The sequence below is a fragment of the Vulpes lagopus genome, chromosome 12 (assembly GCF_018345385.1).
Source record: "Vulpes lagopus strain Blue_001 chromosome 12, ASM1834538v1, whole genome shotgun sequence".
NCBI classification, from domain to species: domain Eukaryota; kingdom Metazoa; phylum Chordata; class Mammalia; order Carnivora; family Canidae; genus Vulpes; species Vulpes lagopus.
In genome coordinates, this window is record NC_054835.1 from 44,836,435 (window position 1) to 44,858,392 (window position 21,958).

General features: G+C 37.4%; 1 protein-coding gene and 1 pseudogene across 1 annotated transcript in view; one reads left to right on the plus strand and one right to left on the minus strand.

Moving 5' to 3' along the window:
* Window positions 1–7,959: 7,959 nt before the first annotated feature.
* On the minus strand, window positions 7,960–9,211 carry LOC121473855 (annotated as a pseudogene).
* A 3,806-nt stretch (window positions 9,212–13,017) lies between these two features.
* EFCAB3 (EF-hand calcium binding domain 3) overlaps window positions 13,018–21,958 on the plus strand; it is a 74,373-nt gene continuing 65,432 nt past the window's right edge. Inside the window, exons 1-4 of the mRNA XM_041726842.1 lie at window positions 13,018–13,048; window positions 15,473–15,577; window positions 16,628–16,681; window positions 21,268–21,321. Of these exons, the coding sequence (XP_041582776.1) occupies window positions 13,018–13,048; window positions 15,473–15,577; window positions 16,628–16,681; window positions 21,268–21,321 (244 nt within the window). The remainder of the gene's footprint in view (window positions 13,049–15,472; window positions 15,578–16,627; window positions 16,682–21,267; window positions 21,322–21,958) is intronic.

A 21,958-nucleotide genomic window follows, 5' to 3' on the forward strand; every position in this document is an offset into this window, starting at 1 on the left:
GGATAAGCCATCTCCCTGAATACTACTTTTCAGGTCAATAAGCCCACAGGAAATAGCATTAGAGACCTGCTTCAGACTATTATAAGTCTTCTGTGGGACTAATTGAAATACATGAAAATGGATGAGACATTTTCATGTGAGGCACTGACCACCTATCAGGCTGTTCCTTCTAAATACCCCCATTTAAAAGGAAAATACAAAATAAAGATTTAAAAAATAAAATTTTTTTAAAAATTGTTATTCAAGCCCAATTAGATTGATCAAAGCTTTTTCAAATATATATTGAGTGTGGATAGTAGAGGAAGACAGCTAAGTGTTGCCTGTCATTTGAGTATTGAAATAGGCATTATCAATGTTCCAAGTCAGATTTTCCTACTGTACTATTTGCCCCTTTTAAGATGCATATCAGCCTCATAATCAGTAAAATGTAGGTCTTCCAGATCTGAAAACAGAAAAGGCTACTCTTTAAATGTCAGTCCAGTGCTCTGCTATGTAGAGCTTATCTTAAAAGAATAAAAACTGAGGTTAGAAGTGTGAAATTAAGTATTTTTTTATAATCAGACCTTTATCTTTCCACATTTTCCATTTGATAAGAACATAGGATAAAATTCCAGAGCAAATAATTAAAATTTGCTGAATTTTGCGTTGTACTTCAATGTATGACTTTTATTATGTCTTCTTTTTTTTTTTTGACTTTTATGTCTTCTATTTCTCTCTATTACTGTTTCATGCATAAAATTCTGTCTTACAGATGAGAGGAAAATTGAAGTAAATGTGGTAATGGACGAAGGAAAACTTTTTACAGGTGGGTTAGATCTTTATTACCTCATTATTCAACATCTATATATCCCAAGTGTGGATCTACAAAAACCAACCTTCCAAGAGCTCATTTAGCTAGAGCAAGAAAAAAAACATGTAAATAAATGCAATAAAATGTTATCAGTGCTATGTTAAAAACTATACAAAGTAAAGAATGGCCACTTGCGCCTGAGGAAGAGAAATTGGGAAACGCTTTAATAGAATGGGCAACACATGAGGTGATCTTTAAACTATAAGTCAGGCTTACCAGGAAGAGTAGGATGGGCATACCTGATAGAGAAAAAAATAATAATAAAGGCACCAAAATGAGAAACCATATGATGCTTTAAGGAACTAGAAAAAATCTGGAGTAGCTAAAGCATAAATGCTATCAGGAGTTTGGCAAAGAATAAACTTAGAGAGTATGATGTAGGATGTGGTGGGCTGAGTAATGGCTCCCAAAGATATCCAGGTCCTAATCTCCAGAACTTGAGGAATGTTACCTTATATAGGCAAAGGGACCATGGTGATGTGACTAAGGATCTTGAGATGGGGAAGTTATCCTTGATTATACAGTTCGGCCCTAAATATAATCACAAGTATCCTTAGGAAAGCAAGGTGACTGTTGATAACAGAAAAAGTAGAGGGCAGTGCAACAGCAGAAGCAAGATGCTGCATTGCTGACTTTGAAGATGGAAGAAGGGGAGTAAGTTAAGGAGTGTAAGTGGTCTCTAGAAGTAGAACATGGAACCATCCCACCTAATACATTGACTTTAGCAGAGTGAAACTAATTTTGGGCTTCTAATCTCCAGAAGTATAAAAGAAACTGTATTGTTTTAGGCCACCATGTTTTTGGTAATTTGTTACAGTAATAGGAAACAAATATAAGAGACAAATCACAAATGGCCTTGAATATCTAGTAAAGGAGTATTAATTTCATCCTGCACAGAGTGGGGAGTCATTCTAGGATTTTAAGCAGGGGATCATGTGATTAAATTTACAAATTAGAAAATATTGCTCTAGCAGCAATTATATAAGGGATGGATGGAGGTGTGTGTACAAGAATAGAGTAAAGGAAAGTATCTAGAAAACATATTGTAACTGTCCAGGCAAAAGAAAATAAAGGGCAGAAGTAAATAATTCTCTATGAGACTTGAGAGGAAGGGACATATAGAAGAGATGTTACAGATATAGAACCTATAGAATTTGGTTACTGATCAGGTATAGAGATAGTGCAAAAGGATTGAATGAAGGATGATGCCTCAGTTTCTGAGCTGGGTAGTTGGATGGGTGACAGTGACATTGACCAAAATAAGGAATTCAGTAAAATAAATTTAGAAATAAAGATATAGTTTTCATTTTGTTCATATCGAGTTTGAGGTTCCCGTAAGACATCTAAGGGAGATTGAACCCAGGCAGTTAAATATGTAAGAATCTGAGGCCACCTTTTTTTCTGAGACAAGCAGACTTCAAGTCAGGAAGGATACAGATACAGAGAATCTACATACATATGGGAGTAAAATTCAGAGGACTTTACCTAAAAGCTTCAAGTTTCCCAATATAGTAGGAAACAATCATCTACTAAAAGAAAGGGCCCAGTGGTGGGGTAGAGGACTTTAAGGAAAGTGTTGATGATTTTGGATAACTCTGACAGAGAATAGGAACTAAAGTTGGTGAGGAATATATGACAGCCTTGCTGAGAAGTGCCAAGAGTCTAACCAAAGTCAGATATTATAAATAAGTAATGGCAACTTTTCACATGATTATGATATTCTTCAGTTGGACCAAAGTAGGAGATTATGAAAGCAGATGTGCTGAAAGAGTAAAAGCATAGAGACATTAAAAGTATAGTCAAGAGAGTGGTTAAGTAGTCTAGAGTGGATAACAGAGGAATGATGGAAATTATGAACTTGGAGAAAAGTGAGAGAGGAGGGAATGAAAGTCTCTATAGAAACACTATAATGGGTATGGTAGGAGTAAGGAAGTAAAAGATTAGTATGAGGTTCTGGCCAAAAAGTAATAAGTATGTTAGAATTTAAGATTTTAGAGGCAAAACATCTCCAGGTGATGACAAAGTTCAGGATATCCATGACGGCTAACTAGTACAGAATTTAGGAGACAATCACTGAGAATAAAGAGCTCAAGAAATTTGGAAGCCATATTGTGGAGTTAGCTATCCAGATAAAGACTGGAATTCCCTATAATGATGCCAGGAATTTGGGTGCAAGAAGTCTATAAGTAATAGGACAAGTTCCTGAAGTGACCAAAAAGTCAGTGACAATAAACAGAAAGCCAAATACCATAATTCTAACAAGAGAAGAGGTTTGAGTATGGCCAGAAAGCAGCAATCTGGATCTAGGAGATTGCAAGCCCTAAGGCAAATGAGATATAGAAAAAAGAGAAGTTTTCTCTCAGACGAGAGAAAAGGAAAAAGAAAAATCTATCAGGAACAGGCAGTGTTCAGTTGGGGAAGAAGAGTCTGTAAAGAGACTAAAGATATAGAGAAATTCATATTCAATGAAATAATGAGTCCAAGAAGGCACTTTGGGAAGAGTGAAAAAAAATCCTAACAATGGAAAGAAAAATCAAAGTGGTAAAACACAGAATAGATTTGAGAGGACATAAAATTTTGCAGACTTACATTTTGAAGAATGGGGATGATACAGATAAAAGGTGTGATTAGACTGATAATCTTGAAGCAAAGGGCCCATGTATGTCAAAACATGATCAAGTTGGTAGACTAGGAAATTGCTCTGTTTTGTCTGAAGAGTTATTCCCTTGGCTGGTTACAGGGGGATAGTAGAAGTTCCAATAGTCCAAGGTGTCACATAAGAGGTCTGAAGCAGTTAGGGGAAAACAACTCTTGTGTACACTTCCTACCAGGCACTTATGCAGAAGACTGGCTAACTCCCTAGATATTATCCTCCCAATGGAAGCACTGCAGTATGGTTCCAGAGGACTACAAGCAAGAGTTTTCTTTTTCTGGAATTGGAAATGATTAGAAGGTCCAAACTGTCTACCTAAATGGCATCTTCCCCCCCCCACACACACACACACATACACACGGGCTTTATTGAGATATAATTGATATATAACATTGTATAAGTTTAAGGTACACAATGAGATGATTTGATATACATATGTATTTCAGAATGTTTACCACAATATGGTTAACACATTCTTCACCTCACATAATTACCATTTTGTTGTTTTTGTTGCTAAACTGCATCTTCAAGCTAGAGGGAAGAGCCATCATGAAGGGAAGTTTCACATAACCATCTTACAAGTGGATTGGGAAATGGCTAAGGGGGGCAGAGCTAAGTGGTAATTACCACCCTTCTAGCCAGGAACTAAAACCAAGTCCATTACCAAACAAAACTTGTTAGCTTTGTGTGTTGTCCATTTTTAGGACAGTCTGGTATTCCCTTGTCTGTCTCCCTTTGGCACTTTACATTAAAGCCCTAAGAATAAAAATATCCATGTGCTAGTTTTTCTGGGACACTCAAAAGAAGGTAGCTTAGAAGACTACATCTAATTTCCCAGCAACACTTACTGGAAGTCCAAAAAGTATACTGGGCGATAGTAGCTGCCAAGAAGAGAAGAAACCAAGCCCACCAAATCCCTGAGGCATGACAGAGAGCCAGTCTGGGTTAAGAAAGTAGCCCCTGAGAAAAGCTCTGTGTGGTTCCATGTTATATAATTAAGAAGACTCTGCAAGGGACACGTGGGTGGCCCAGTGGTTGAGCATCTACCTTCGGCTCAAGGTCCGATCCCAGGGTTCTGGGATCAGGTCCCACATCAGGCTTCCTGTGAGGAGTCTGCTTCTCCTTCTTCCTATATCTCTGCCTCTCTTTCTGTGTGTTTCTCTTGAATAAATAAAATAAACCTTAAAAAAAGACTCTGCAAAACCAAGATTTTAATGTTTACACAAAATTATACTTCAATAGCATTGTTTTCCTTATTGATTATTCTCTCGCTCTACCTATATATATTTACATCTACTGACTCCTAGCCTAAATTTGATCGTCACTGTTTTAGCCAGAAAGCTCTAGGAATATGTCTTTGCTAGCATTCTTGTCAGCTTTACATCATTGTTTAATCAACAAATGCCATATCGGCATTTTTTTATAATATAGGATCATCATTCCTCAATTTTCAACCATTACCACCTTTTACTTTTTAAAGGTGAGAAGGTTGATATGAGTAACCTGAAAACCTTTCTAGGAAATATGGGGATAATGTTCACAGAAGATAAAGGCCTGAAACTACAGAATAAGCTTCCAGTTGATGGTAAGCACTAAAAATATCACAGTGGGAGGAAAAACAAATTACAGTGGCCTTCAAGGAAAGTTGAGTGTGTGAACTTTTGTAACTAATACTCTCTACTTAAGGAATGTTTCATCCCCCCAAGCCCCATCTCTAAAATGATTTCACCAAACTGAGAACTGTTTCCACCCTTAAGTTTTATTCCTGGAAGTGAAATAATATGAATTTTTAGAATAAAACACTTAAAAGTCTGTGTTTCTGAATTTATGCATGTTTTACTTAAATTCATTTAAATATCAACAGTACTGCCTGAAACTGAATTTTTCCCCTTCTTGCAGCCAAGGGAAAGGTGTATGTGAACAGATTGATGAAAGAGTTAAGGTTTCTTGAAGGTGAGTAAGAAGCATGATGCAAGGGCAAGTAAAACTGGTCATCAAGCTTTGCTTTTATTTTCAAAAACTCTTACTATTTTACAATTTTCAGATTATTAATCCCACCTACCCCAGCCGTTTAAGTCAGTGTTTATTCTTTATATACTTTAAGCACACTATAGTCACCAAAATGTTTTAAATATAGTAACCCAAAAGCAGTGGTTCCCAAATAAAATTGTACATCAGAATCATAAGGGGGAAAATACAGCATTCAAAACACTAGGCCCCTTTCTAGTCATATTGACCTTGAATTTCCAGAGATAGTATCTAGAAACATATGTCTTCAAAAAGTTTCCCAGAGGATTGTGATACAGTAAATCCATGGATTGCTGTCTATCTGGCTCAACAGATGGCTGGTTGAATGGGTGGATGGATGGATGGATGAATGGATGGATTTATAGTTAATCCATTGATTTAGCAAGTTTTGAATTCTGTGCAAACACACGTATAAAGGCTGATTTTTAGTCTTTGCCTTGACTTACAAATACCCTTAACTCCTTACTTTTTTCTCTTAGATATTTTCCTAAAAGTCCTAACAGAATCTCACAGATCAGGATTTAAGAATTTCTGACTTACATACCAAAACCACATTTACTGGGATAGTTTAACTGTTCTTTGCTCTTCATTGTATATGTAGTACTGATATCTAAGAATGACCTAGAATAACCCACTCTTTACATTACAAATATTTTTCATATCCCATCCCTTTCTCTCCTAAGAGGTGAAGGTATCTCCAAGTAAGGTAGACATTTTCTTGAAAAACATGGGAATTGATCTTAAGGAGAAAGAAATCAAGGAACTGAAGGATCGCCTACCAGTTGATGGTGAGAGTTTTGAGTGTCAATATATCCCTTAGCCAAACTTTGGACTTGAGGCTAGTCTCAGGCCTGGAATGACTGAAGATAGGATGTATATGAAAAGAAGAAAAACAAAGAGTGAGGAGGCCTTTATCATAGCTATCAAACTGGGCCCAATGGCTATCACTAGGGAAGGATCACCAAGAATCCTACCCCATATAGATGGCAAGTGTCACTCTTCACAGGAAATGCCAGGATCTAACAGAATACTAAAGATTTTAATCTTTGAGTCCCTATTGCTAATCCAGCATTAAATAGAAATGGCCAACACTACAGTCCTGACACATTCAAGGTACTGTTTTAAGCATTTTACATATATTGTCTTATTAGATCTTGCAAAAAACTCTACAAGTCAGGTTCTATTTTTACCCACATTTTACATATAAGGAAACTAAGGCACAGAGAAGTCAAGTAGTGTGCCTACTGGAATTTAATTATTTAGTAAACATTTATGGAGCATCAATCTTGTGCAGACCTTTAAACTAATGCTGAGATAATTGGAATACAAATGATTCTTGGTATCTCACCCTTAGGGGAATTTACAATCTTAGGATTATTATTACACATAAAACAAGAGTGTGAACACATTTGAGTAGTGATGGATTACCACCTTGACCAAGTCATAAGTGGAGAAAGAGCATGTCTCATAGGCAGCTTTAAGGTTCCAAACTAAATCTTGCCTATTAGAGCAATAACATCTTTTAAGTACTATCTTAACATTTCAATCCAGTCTTTCTCAAACTTGCAGGTTTTACAAACTACTAAAACTGTATCCATTGACTTCTAGTAACTTCAGATTTTGAGAAACAGACTAAAGGAACTAAAACTAAGTACATCAATTATGAAAAAGTCTTTCAACTAAGGATAGGTATTACAAAACAAAAGCTTTGTCATCATACTTAGGAACTTAACTGAATATATCAACATGATGATTATCATGTTGGCAACCTAAGACAGCCAGACAAGCATACAGCATTCTGTCCTTTAAGGGGATCACTTGATGCCAAAGTGATCATAAGCCCAGAGGTAAAATCAGCACTGACAAAATGGAAACATAATTTTTAAATAAAATCTTTTAACTCTTTGTTTTTCCTTCTCATTTATAATTTTAATGAAGAAGAATTTTCCTTCTCATTTATTCATTTTTTCCTTCTCATTTATTCATTTTTTCTTACCTCTTTCTTATAAGCACCAAATTTTAATATCTAGGTCAATTTTTGGGGGAAAGAAACACACGTCAAAGAACTTCCCTCCAGAATAAAACAATGATGCTCATTCCTCCAAACAACCGAATTTGAAGTCTACTGAAACAAAACAAAAAAGCACCCCCCTCCACACACACACACACAGAAAAGTAACAAAAATCACATTCTAGGAGTTCAGTGCATTTAGCAGCTTTCGCTGTGCTGTCTAATCATCCTTCAGCTGACTTTTTTTTAAATTGGAGTTCAATTTGCCAACATATATCATAACACCCAGTGCTCATCCCAACAAGTGCCCCCCTCAGTGCCTGTCACCCAGTCACCCCCACCCACCCCCGCCTACCTCCCTTTCCACCACCAGCTGACTTTCAAAAAAATTAACACCCTAACGCATCAAAATATACATTTTCCATTTGCTTTGTTTAAATTAAAAATAATAATTAAAAAAAAGAAAACTTGAAGGAATTCACAATCAATTGCCTGACTCATTTCTATGTCATGTATAGCCTATGAAGGTCAGGAAGGCTATTTGCAGCACACATGATTAGAAGAGATTGGTCTTCAAGGTTTAGCTTTCTTCCAAACAGTGTAAAATACCCACAATTCCAAGTATGAGGGAACCACAGATGATCTCCTTTGAGAATTCCACAGGACAATACAAGTGCCCAAGCTGTTCTTCATAGAGCAACAAGGCTTCTGTCAAATTCACACAGTTACCCTGTGTAAAATATTTCCCATCTTGTTTCAGTACTTTCATTAAGAGGTCAATAATCAGTCTGAGAAACCCCCATGTGGAATCTTCTTCTGGAGATGTGGAGATTGGAACAGCTGTCAAATCATTAATCACATAATCAAACTCTCTCCCTTCTTTGGCGTACCTCTTCAGTACTGGAATACAGTCTTCTATTAGAACCTGATAGCAGTCTCCTTTAAGATTGTTTAAGATGTCACCACATGTTTTCTGCATGTATTTCTTATATTCATCAATCACCATTTGGTCAATCTCTACCATAGTGACCATCTTTGGTTTCAGTTTGACTATTTCACATAATATGCCCCATCTCCACCCCTGAGAATCAGTACATCTTTGCCACTGTAGTCTTCTTTTCCACTGCCCATGATGGCCTGGGTATACGCCAAATCACTCTCCGCCAGATTAACATCCCCACTAAGGATGAGAATATATCCAAACTGCTTCGAGTATAGAATTTTAGTGTTCTGATAAGGTGAATCTTCATCATTCACTACTTCATCTATGTCATACTAACCAGGCGACCATGAGCAGTGGGCCAGTATCTGTCAATGGCCCCTCCTCAAAGTATGGGTGGTAATTGCTTCACCTGCCCAGTACTGTCCTGACTCAGTCTTTCATTCTTTCTTCTACTTTGTTCAAAAGACTGTTAACTTCTTGGCCTTGCAAATCGCCATCATAACTCTGAAGATCCAACAACACGAATCCATGTGGGTAAATTATCAAATTGGCAAAGCTGCCATTTTTGTTTATGTAGGTTGAAAGATAACCATGGTCTTGCCAGGTGTGCACCAACTCCGTCATCCCTTGCTCCTGGAAAACGAACTGGAGGCCTTTTAGAATGGTCTCGCCATCAGCTCTGGCACCGAGCTTGAAGTCGAGCATGCTGTGCCGTGCTGCAGCCATAGTGAGGCGAGGCCCTGGGCCATGCCTGGGGCAGGCGGCAGTGGGAGACGGAGAGGGGGCGGGGGGGGGGGGGGGGGGGCCAGGGGGGGGGTGTGGCACATTGGGATGCGGCGGGCAGGGAGTGGGGCGCGCAGGGTGGCCAGGCGAGGAGGAAATAAAATTTTTTAACTCTTAAGACATTTCAGACCCATGCCTGAAAAAGAGTAGCCTAATAAATAATAGATTGTCTTGAAGGAAAAGAGAGTGCTTTAAACCTTGCTAATGTGTTGTGCTGTATGGATTTTGATAGTGTAAAATACAGGAGCCATATTAATTTAAATTGATGACATGAAAAATAATAAACTTCTAGCAAAAATTTTTAAATGGTTGAATTTGGAGTTTCTATTTCACAATTTTTCTAAAAATCTTTTTGATGCTTTTTTGCCTTAAAGATAATGGGAATATTGACTTAAATGTGTTGATGGATGAAGTTAAAAATATTACAGGTGAGCAAGATGTTACAGTGATGATTATATTATGTGGTCTTAAGGTTTTATATGGAACTATATTTTTAACACAATAGTGTTTTATCCCTCCATTTATTCACTTAAGAACTGTTTGCTCAGCACTTACTACATGCCAAGCATTGTTCTAGACACTTAGGATTCATCAGCAAACACAGCAAAGATCATTGCTCCCCTGGAGCTTAAATATTAGCAGGGAAACAAGCAATAAACAATTGACATTATAAGTCATTATAAAATATGTTAGAAAGTGATAGATGCTATAGAAAACAATGAAAAGTAGACTGAAGGAGATTGGAAGGGCAAGGCATATTGGGGAAAGAGTCACTTGTGGCTTTAAACAGCTAATCAGGCCTCCTTAAGAAGGTGACATTTGAGCAAATACTTGAAGGAGGTTAGGGTTTTGTCCATGTAGAGACTTCTAGAAAAGGAATTTTAGGAAGAAGGGGCAGGGACTAAGACCCAAAGGCAAGAACAGGTCTGGACTATTCAAGGAACAGCAAGAAGACCAATGTAGCTGAAGCTGAATAAGGAAGGAAAAAAATAATAAGAGATGAGGAGAGGCAGGTGATGAAAGCAAGATTAGTCAGGACTCTGAAAGCTCTGCCAGGATTTAGGCTTTCTTCTGAGAGAAATGGAAAGCCACTGTAGGTTTTAGACCAGAGGCATGATATGATCTGATCTATGCTTTCATCAGCATCTTCCTGGATTCTGTGTGGAGAACAGACTCAAGGAGTGGGGGAGGAGTAGTGAGTAGAGCCCTAAAAGGGCTCTTAAAGTAATGTTAGAAATTATGGTGATTCATACCAGCGTAGAAATCAATGAAAATGATAAAAAGTGGCTGGATTCTGAATATATTTTAAAAGGAGTTATTGTGATGATGGATTTTAACTAGACTTCTTGTGGTGGTCATTTCATAATTTATTCCAATATCAAACCATTATGTTGTACACCTGAAACTAAAATAATGATATATGTCAATTATATCTCAATTAAAAAAAATAAAAAGAGTCAACAGGATTTCCTCATGGAAACTAGATAGAGGGAGAAGTCAGGGATGACTCTTAAGATTTTTGTCCTGAATAACTGACTGGACAGACTTGCCCTTGGAGTCTGGAGAAAGTTGCCAGAAATACAAGTTTAGTTGGAAAAAAACTAGGAGTTCAGTTTGAGACATTTTAAGATTCCTATTAGACTCCGAAATAGAGATATCAGGTAAAAGTTACCAGACAGTCACAAGTTCAAGAGATATCTTAGCTGAAAATATAGAATTGAAAGCCATAGGCATATAGATGGTATTTAAAGCCATGAGATTGAATGAATTCACCCAAGGAGTGAATATATATGGAGAAGGAAAGAGAACTAAAGAGTAATGCTAGAGCACTTCAACATTAAATGTTAAAGCAAAAGAAACCAAGAAGTGACCAGTAAAGTAGGTAGAAAACCAAGAGAATATGGTGTTCTGAAATCCAAATAAGTATATTAGGTCGGGTATCCCCAGACACAAACCCTGAGACAAGGATCATGTATACAGGTAGTTTACATGGGAGGTGAGCCCAGAAAACACAGGACTCTGAAAACTTCAGCAAACTTCAAACTTCAGCAAAGAGAAGTTTCAGGTAGTGAAGAGAGTTTAAGAGAAAATGGTAAGGTAAATATAAATCACAGGGGAGTAGAGAAGTGAAACGTGAATGAAGGCAGCAAATAAAATATGGGTTTATCAGGCAAGTTACCAAGAAGGTAACTGGAACTTGATTCCACTGGAGAATATCTGGGAAATTCTAGGTTACTTTTACACAAACCCCTCTCAGTCATTGGTTGAGAAATGCTCAAGGAGAAGGAGGCAATATTGCTCCACTGGCATTTCTAGCAGTAGAGCATAAGCAGAGTGAGCTCTGGCAACTGAAGAAATCCCTCAGACAAAGAGACACCAGCAATTGAAACTTGGACTAGCATGCATTAACTGGTAAGTGTTGAAGAGAAATGATCCAGGCATCTATAGCATCTGCTACAGGTATCAGCCAGGAAGACAAATCAACAGTCAAACAGATCAATAGGTCAAGTAAGATAAGACCTGAAAAGTGGCCATCGCATGTGGCCACGTTAGTGATCTCAATCACAAAATACCAAAAATATCATAAAATCAGTGATACCAAAAAGAGAAGTTTCAGGTAGTGAGGGTGGAAAGAAGCCTGACTGAAGAGAGTTTAAGAGAAAATGGTAAGGTAAATATAAATCAAAACCACCATGACATACCAACTCACATCAGTTAGAATGGCTAAAATGAACAACTAGGGAAACAACAAATGTTGGTGAAGATACAGAGAAAGGGGAACCCTCTTCGACTGTAAGTGGGAATGCAAACTGGTACAGCCACTCTGGAAAATACTATGGAGGTTCCTCAAAAATCTGAAAATAGAGCTACCCCACAATTGCACTACTAGGTATTTATCCAAAAGATATAAACATAGTGATTCAAAGGGGCATATGCACTCCAGTGTATATAACAGCAATATTGACAATAGCCAAAATAAGGAAAGAGCCCAAATGTCCATCAACAGATGTATGGAGATGATAGATAGATAGATAGATAGATAGATAGATAGATAGATAGATACACACACTAGAATATTACTCAGCCAACAAAAAGAATGAAATCTTGCCATTTGCAATGATGTGGGTGGAACTAGAGGGTATTATGCTAAACGAAATAAGTCAGTTGGAGAAAGACAAATACCATAGGATTTCTTTTGTTTTTTAAAGATTTTATTTATTCATGAGAGAGAGAGAGAGAGGCAGAGACATAGGCAGAGAGAGAAGCAGGTTCCTGTGGAGATCCTGATGCGGGATTCAATTCCAGGACCCTGGGATCACAACCAGAGCCAAAGACAGAGGCTCAACCACTGAGCCACCCAGGCGTCCCAATACCATATGATTTCACCAACAATGTAGAATTTAAGAAATAAAACAGATGAACATAGGGGAACGGAAGGAAAAATAAAATAAGATAAAAACAGAGAGGGAGACAAACCATAAGAGACTTTTAACTATAAGAAATAAACTGAGGGTGGCTGGAGGAGAGGTGCCTGGGGGTATGGGGTAACAGGGTGATGGGCATTAAGGAGGGCACTTGATGTAATGAGCACTAGGTGTTAAATGCAACTGATGAATCACTAAATTCTACCCTTGAAACCAATAATACAGTATATGTTAACTAAATTGAATTCAAGCTAAATTTAAAAAAAAAGAAAATGGGAAGACAGGATTTAGAAAAGGTGTAAATATCTGAGAAATTTTGCTGCAATGGGAGCAAAGAAGTGGAACAAAGAGGCAAGTAAGTTGAAAGTGGTGTCAAGAGAAGGCTTTTTTTTTTTAATTAAAGAGATAAAAGAATTTATGATCAAATGGAAGAGGAGGAAGTGGTGGTTTGAAAAGAAAAAAAAGTGATATAGTCAGCAAGAAGAGCAGGATAGATAATACACTAGCAAAGTGTAATGTGGTCATCCAGAAGAATTAAGGACTCACCTGAGGTTCATGATCCATTTAAAATGAGAACAGTCAGCACAGTTCACTTCAACTCTAATTCAGCTGCCTGGCTGCAGCACAGAGTAAGCACAAACTTGTATTTAAACAGGATTGAGCTTTTGCCAAGTGGATATATTGAAAGCAAGGGCAGAGCAATTTCAATCCAGTCTTTCAAAAAACTTAAATACACTTAGCACTTTCTTTGCTCACCATTGCTTTTTACTTCTGTTCTTTTTTGGGTTCAGTTTCATTCTTCCTGAAGTACATCCGTCTTAGTCATTTCAACAAGAGTTAGTCTTTGAAAATATCTTTATTTTACACTCAGCCTTGAGTCATGCATGCTTTGACTATGTCAAAGACTCCTAGATTATCATTCTACCTAGAACCCTGAAGTGTGCTGCTAGTATCTCTGAAAAGTGTAATGATACTGGTTCCACAAAGTTGAAACTGGATTCATCTATTGCTACAGGGAAGGAACTTCTGACAGCTTTTCAGACTCTCTCTCTCTCTCTCTCTCTCCCCCTCTCTCTCTCTTTCCCTCCCTCCCCTGTCCCACCACCCATACATTGGCAGAATTTAATATAGAACCAGCCAGTGAAAGAGAAATGTGATCTAGAGTCCCAGCCTCAGCATCCCAAAGCAGAGGTTAGAAGGGTAGGATTGGAGCTAAGAGATAATAATTAAACAGCTGAAATAGCCTACGCTTTGGGCTACTCAGCTATGCACCCTTCTACACATATTTGAACTCAACTTCCATATAACAACAAAATAACTCTGCATTTCCAAGTTGTAAGAGGCAACTGTCCTTTATACAAATGAAGAGGTCTTCATTCACTCCCCAGAATGCGGAGAAACAAAGTTCTAACAGTCTCTGAGAGAGAGTCACGCTATCTCTGGGCTATGTTAATTCTCAAATTTAGTTACAGTCCCATCTGAATATTTAACCTAAAGACCAACCTGTAAAGTCAACCTATAATAAATGTGTATTCAAATTTAAAAGGGGGAAAAAAGGGAGAAAGAAGAAAATATACACAATATATGTAGATGATGGACTGTTTTCTGGCCTCTCTTTTTGCTGCTAAAAGTCAGCTGTAAGTCTTCATTGTTTGTTTAGAGTTAATCTCTTTTTCTCTTGTAACTCTTAAGATTATCTCTATCTTTGAAATTCTCATTATCATGTGGCCAAGTGTGGACTTCTTTTCATTTTTCCTACTTGGAACTTATGATTCCTGAAACTGAACATTTATGCCTCTCATCAAGTTTTAGAATCTCTCAGACCTCATGTTTCACATATTGCCTCTCTTTTGGAAACTCCTAGTACATGTTTGTTGAACCTTCTCATTCTGCTCTTCATGTCTTTCTTTCCATATTTTCCCTATTTTTATGTTTTTGGCTTTTCTTAAACCTCTCTTCCAGTTTGCTGTCTCTACAACTGTGCAATAAGTATATTTTTATTTCTAAATATTGTTTTAGTTCTTTTCCAAATTGGCCCATTCTTTTCCCTGACTTCTTGTTCTTATGGTTTCTATGCTTTCTTTTCTCTTCGGTGGATTTTTAGATATGTGATTTCAAATATATCCCCAATCTGATATGCCCAGCTTACAGTGTAATCATGTAAATATAATTTTTTTTACATTTACATGAAAATTTTTACAGAGAACCAGGTTTTATTGTCATTTTTAAAACTAGTCCCATTATCCAGGTAAAAGAAGACGAGGAAGGGGAAGGGAAAAGGCACAGGGAGGCTTAGAGGAGGGGAAGGAGAAGAGGGAAAAGAGAGAAAATACAGATATTACATTAGTGATTGAATAGTTATTCATCAAACACATCTAAATCCCTGTTTTATTGATTATATATGAAATTGTCTTACATTGAGGATATCCTCTTAGGTTAAAAAAAATTCTGACTCCTGGGGCACCTGGGTGGCTCAGTGGTTGAGCATCTGCCTTTGGCTCAGGTCATGATCCCGGGGTCCTGGGATCAAGTCTCGCATCAGGCTCCCTCAAGGGAGCCTGCTTCTCCCTCTGCTTATGTCTCTGCCTCTCTGTGTGCATCTCTCATAAATAAATAAATAAATAAATAAATAAATAAATAAATAAATAAAATATTTTTAAAAAAGATTTTCTAACTCCCTTCTTGATTCTGAATAGCTAAACAAGGCTTCATTATGCCTAGCTCTTCCCCTGTACCTGAGAAGGATGTTTCATTTATGTATATGTATTTCTTACCAAAGGAGAGAAGATTCCTACTGAGGACCTGAAAAATGCTCTAAAAGACATGGGAATAGAGATTACAAACAAGGAACATAAAAAGCTTCTGAAAACTCTGCCAGTTTCTGGTAAGCATTGAAGTTCTACTTCACTGATACCTAAAAACTTACTCATTAAAAAAAAAAAAACTTACTCATTTGACAAATATTTATTGAAAATCTGTTCTGGGGATCCCTGGGTGGCGCAGCGGTTTGGCGCCTGCCTTTGGCCCAGGGCGCGATCCTGGAGACCCGGGATCGAATCCCACATCAGGCTCCCGGTGCATGGAGCCTGCTTCTCCCTCCGCCTGTGTCTCTGCCTCTCTCTCTCTCTCTGTGACTATCATAAATAAATAAAAAATTAAAAAAAAAAAAAAGAAAATCTGTTCTGTGCATGGCACTATCCTAAACTCTGGGAGAACAGGGACCATGTTTGCAATGACCATGTATCCTCATGGAAGGTTTCTTTTAAGGTTTCATATTAGAAATTTTACTATTTGGTGGCTCAGTCAGTTAAGCGGCTGACTCTTGGTTTCAGCTCAAGTCATGACCTCGGGCCCTGGGACTGAGCCCTAAGTCAGGCTCCACACTCAGCAGGGAGTCAGCTTGAGGGTTCTCTCTCTCCCTCCCCCTCTGCCCATCCTCCCACTCATGTGCTCTCTCTTGCTTTCTCTGTCTCTCTAAAATAAGTAAATAAATCTCTTTTTTTAAAAAAAAAAAGAAAGAATTCTACTGTTTGAAACATTTTATGTCAATTAAAAACATTTTTTTAAAAGGCTCAATCCTAGCATTTAAAAAAATTCTGTTCTTATTATTTAAAGAACTGGGACCTCTTCAGTCAGAGGTCCTATCATAAGACAAACGTATTCTTTTGTTCCTTTTGGGGAAATCTAAGGTCTAAGCCTGAAGAAGATGAAAGGGCAGGAAAGCTGAACAAAGAAAAGGTGAAGTCAAACTGGGGAAGAGAAAATGAGAAAGAAAAAGCTGTGTGTATTCAGCAAACTAGCTACGAACAATAGCCTTGTATACTTTGCATTTCATTGAAAATGAATTGTGATAAATTTCTAAATTTTCCCTTTCTGAAAGTAAAGACTTTAATTTCTATAATCATCAAAAACTCAGTAATGTTTTATCTTATAGCTGATAAAAAGGTGTTTGAGAAAGAATTACTGGAGGGTGTGAAATCTTTCAAAGGTAAGTGAGGAAAAGGATAAGGACAATAAAATCAAATTGTCGTAACTATTTTTTCTGATAAACATTTTACTCAACAAATATCCAAGTCTCTACTGTGTGTTAGGTACTTGAGAAAAATCTGGAATATATAAAGTAGCATACAGGAAAAAAAATGCAATTACCCATAATCCCAGGTAATAGTACCTTTTTTATTATAGCTCTCTCTATTCTTTTCTTCTGTGTATATGTATGTATAGATAATTAAACTCCTACTGTATATTTTATGTAACCTACACTTAATCCTAAAATTTGAGTGTAAGAATTCCACCATGTCAATAACTTCTTTAGAGGGAATCCCTGGGTGGCTCAGCAGTTTAGCGCCTGCCTTTGGCCCAGGGCATGATCCTGGAGTCCCGGGATTGAGTCCCACATCAGGCTCCCTGCATGGAGCCTGCTTCTCCCTCTGCCTGTGTCTCTGCCTCTCTCTCTCTGTGTCTTTCATAAATAAATAAATAAAATCTTAAAAAAAAAGAAGAAACTGATTTTTTAAAAAAAACTTCTTTATAAACACCATTTTTTAAAAAGTTTTTTTTTTAATTTATTCATGAGAGACACAGAGAGAGAGGCAGAGACACAGGCAGAGGGAGAAGCAGGCTCCATGCAGGAAGCCTGATGTAGGACTCGATCCCAGGACCCCGGGGCCTGAGCCAAAGGCAGACGCTCAACCTCTGAGCCACTCAGGCGTCCCAATACAAACACTATTTTTAATGACTCTATCATCAGGTTGTATTTATGATTAATCATTCCTTTCTTTTAAACACTTAGGTAGTCTCCAGTGTTTTGCTCTTATATATCTGTGATCTTTGTCCAACTTTAAGCCATTTTCTTTGCATAGATTCTTCTGGTAGATCCTGTAAATCTTACCATGTTTAAGGCTGTGATATATACAAATGGATAAAAATACTGGTTCCCATTATGCCCTGGCCACAATAAGTTATTTTCACATTTTTTGATCCTTGCCAATTTGAAAAATGAAAAATGGAATCTAATTAATGTTTAGATTTTTTGTTATCAATGAAGTTAAAAACTGCTTTTATATCATTGTCTTTCAGTCTTTTATTATTCGTTCCTGCCTTTTGCCCATTATCCTATTAGAATATGAGCTTTTTCCTATTAATTTGAGTGTCCTCTTTATAAATTAAAGATATTAGCACAATTGTCATAGCTACAGAAAATATTTTCACAGTTGGTTATTTGTACTTATACTTTATTATGTTGTATTTTTTACAACAATTTATTGAAATGTATTTTACATACCATGCAATTCACCCATTTAAAGTGTATAATTTGGGGCAGCCTGGGTGGCTCAGTGGTTTAGTGTCACCTTCGGCTCGGGGCATGATCCTGGAGACCCAGGATCGAGTCCCACGTCGGGCTCCCTGCATGGAGCCTGCTTCTCCCTCTGCCTGTGACTCTGCCTCTCTCTATGAATCTCTCTGTGTCTCTCATGGATAAATGAATAAAAATCTTTAAAAATAAATAAAGTGTATAATTCAGTGGTTTTTAGTATATTAACAATTGCATGACCATCAGCACTATCAATTTAGAACATTTTCATCACCCTAAAAAGATACTATATCCATTAGCCATCACTCCTCATTCCCCACAGCCCTCCCAGACTAAAAAACCACAAATCTACTCTCTGTCCATTATATTGTATTTTGATATACATTTTTAATTTTTGTGTATTTAATTATGTCAGTCATTCCTTCTATGATTTCTTCTTTTTCATATTTAGAAAGTCCCTCACTATCTAGATAGCATATAAAACTTATGTATATTTTATCTTTGATTTCCTAAGATTTTACTTTCTTCATTTATTATTTAACTCATCTGAAATTGACTCTGTAAGTCCTCCTATTTTATAGTGATTTGATCAAAACTACACCAGTAGTTTTCAGTCATTTTGCCTCATTAACTCGAATTTTTCTTTACGTATATATTCTGAAGGCAATTTGTTGTTACTGTAGGGAGTTTCAAATCTTACTTTTTGGCCAGAATAACATGATATGGTTGTGTCTTTGCCTAATTTACCAGTAGCCAAACTTGTTCTTTACTTTATTTCTCTCTTGTATAAACTTCTCTCAAAAGTTTAGTTATGGTATCATGTGCTCTTCCTGACTCCCACACAACTTAATGTGAAGAGCTTCTTTTGCTTTCATTTCTAGATAAGGTTGATGGCCTGCGTTTTTCATTTTGTGACATCCTTATCTACTTTTTCTTTCCTGATTCTAGGTAGGAAATGTTCTACAAAATACTGGGTTCAGACTTGAGAAAACGAAATCCAGGACCTGCAGAGTCACCTACTACCAGTTATTGGTGAGCATTTTAAGATTCCTTGGTCTGGGGCACCTGGTTGGCATAGTCAATAGAACATGAAACTCTTAATCTCAGAGACATGAGTTCAAGCCCCATGTTTGTTGTGGAGCCAGATAGATAGATACATACATACATACATACATACATACATACATACCTTTATCCTGTAGATAATGACTAGTCTACCTCTCTCCAGCAGAGAGAGAAAAAACAGGGGCAGAGAGGCTGCTGCCAAGGTCCAGATGATAAGGGTCTTTATTAAGGAACTGCACTGGTGATAGAAGGGGAGGGCTGATGGGACGTGGTAGGTTAAAGGGAGAGGGACACTAGAAGTGTGAAGCAGAAGTTCATAGCTTATATGATTGGCATAAACACACACACACACAGGCAGGGTGGAGGAGAAACAGAAAAAGGAGCAAAATGAAAATGAATGAATGAATGAGCAAAAAGTTTAGAATAGAGGTGCCTGGGTGACTCAGTCAGTTAAGCGTCTTAACTCTTGGTTTCAGCTCAGGTCTTGATCTCAGGGTTCTGTGATCAAGCTCCAAAACAGACTCCTTGCTCAGCAGGAAGACTGCTTCTTTCTCTCCCTCTGACCCTCCCTCCCCTGCTCAAGCTCTTGCTTTCTCTCATTTTCTCTCTCTCAAATGAATAAATTTCTTAAATTTTTTTTAAATCACATTTGTTAATATCACCACCAATCCAGTCAAAAAAGTGTTTAAGTATTAGGAACCTATCAAGTCATAGGGTGGATATAAGATCTTCTAAATTTAAATTTTCATTTGAAAACTCAGACTCTACCATTAAATATCTACTGTCAGTTGTTTTTTTACAATAACAGGCTCACTTTGTTCATTTTCAGGAAGATGCTTCACAAATACCAAATACTCTGAACACCTAGATTTTGTCCATTTTTGCAAATGAAAATAATGTTTATGAAAAAAGCAGCTACTTTGCTTGAAACTCAATCACACAAGTTCTTTTTCTCAAGAAATCATTGTATTTTAGTATGTGACTGATGTGCTTTATACAAACTTTTCAGTTCATTATACAGAATATTTAAAAATGTGTTCTCAAGGGTTAGGATGTAATAAAATAAATACCTTTTGCTATATTATCAGGAACATTCTTTTTTTAAAAGATTTTATTTATTTATTCATGAGAGATGGGGGTGGGGGCAGAGAGAGAAGCAGGCTCCATACAGAGAGCCTGGTGCAAGACTTGATCCCGGGACTCCAGGATCATGCCCTGGACGGAAGGCAGGCACTAAACCACTGAGCCACCCAGAGATCCCCTATCAGGAACATTTTTTTATATATATAAATTTATACTTTATTGGTGTTCAATTTGCCAAAATATAGAATGACACCCAGTGCTCATCCCATCAAGTGCCCCCATCACCCAGTCACCCCCACTCCCTGCCCACCTCCTCTTCCCCCCTCCCCCCAGTTCATTTCCCAGAGTTAGGAGTCTCCCATGTTCTGTCTCCCTTTCTGATATTTCCGACTCATTTTTTCTATCAGGAATATTCTTAAGTGAAACTGACATTCTTTTACTACAAGCATGTACAGTGAAGAACACAATGACTGCAAGTACATTTGTTGCCATGGCCTTGATTTATGCACAGATGCCAGCAGTTTCACCCACCACTGCTTTTGCATCATCAGTGCAAATGTCAAAAGTATAAGAGACAAAGGATATTGGGCGACTCCAGAGGTCCCTGGATCACATTTTGAGAACTGTGGCTCTAACCATCTCAGCCTTCTACTCAGTGCAAGAGAACTAGGCCTGAAAGAAGGAAAACTAACATTTGGGATGGACCTGACTTCAAACAAACAAAACATTCCATTCATCATAACATTCTAAAGATTTTTAATAGCTCGTAAAGTAAAAAAAGAAGTTATATTAATTGAATGGATATATACTTAAAGCTCAGACTTTTTGTTATATGTTTCTGTGGATTGAAAATATAATAAAAATTTTAGAATAAAACATGGACAATTATTGGGGTTTCATACACCAAATCTCTATTTAGGAATTTTATATAGGGGCACCTGGCTGGCTTAGTCAGTAGAGCCTGTGACTCTTGATCTTGGGGTTATGAGTTCAAGCCCCATGTTGGTTGTAGAGATTACTTAAAATTGTCTTTAATCTTCAAAAAAAAATTTTATTTAATTGTTCAAGTCTAGTTATCTTCAACTGAATCTAAATTCTGAATTTTCCTACAGAAAATGAAAAAGTTGATTTGGATGTGTTGATGGAAGCAGCTAGTGCTTTTACAGGTGAGTGAGAACTTGTATACAACATCATAAAATTGAGATCTTGATGCCTTGTAGAGAATTACCTTTTTAAAGCAGTAGTTTACCCCCTCTAGCCATCAATAGTAAGTTTGCTTTGCTCTTTTATCTATTTTCTTATTTATTGATGATTTTGTCTTATTGACAATAATTTAAATCATTAGAGATTTAGGAGAAGCATGGGCACTCTCAAATATTTTGGCCAGTAACGTGTCCATTTCTCTAGTGTTTAAAGAATCAAAAGGTAGGTGAACATAGTGAATCTCTATGTGAAGTTTTTGCATCAGGGGTTATGAGCACTATGAACAGTACAGTTAAGCCCCATAATTCAAGTCATAAAGCAGTAACAGAGGTATTACTTGCCAGCATAATTATGTCTATTCTGTATACCATCATAAGTCATTGGGCAGTTACACTCCATGCTATACTGACCCAGATACGGAATAGGAGTGTTATCTTCTTATTTTGATTAAAAATTTTTTCAGGGGAACCCTGGGTGGCGCAGCGGTTTGGTGCCTGCCTTTGGCCCAGGGCGCGATCCCGGAGATCTGGGATCAAGTCCCACGTCGGGCTCCCGGTGCATGGAGCCTGCTTCTCCCTCTGCCTGTGTCTCTGCCTCTCT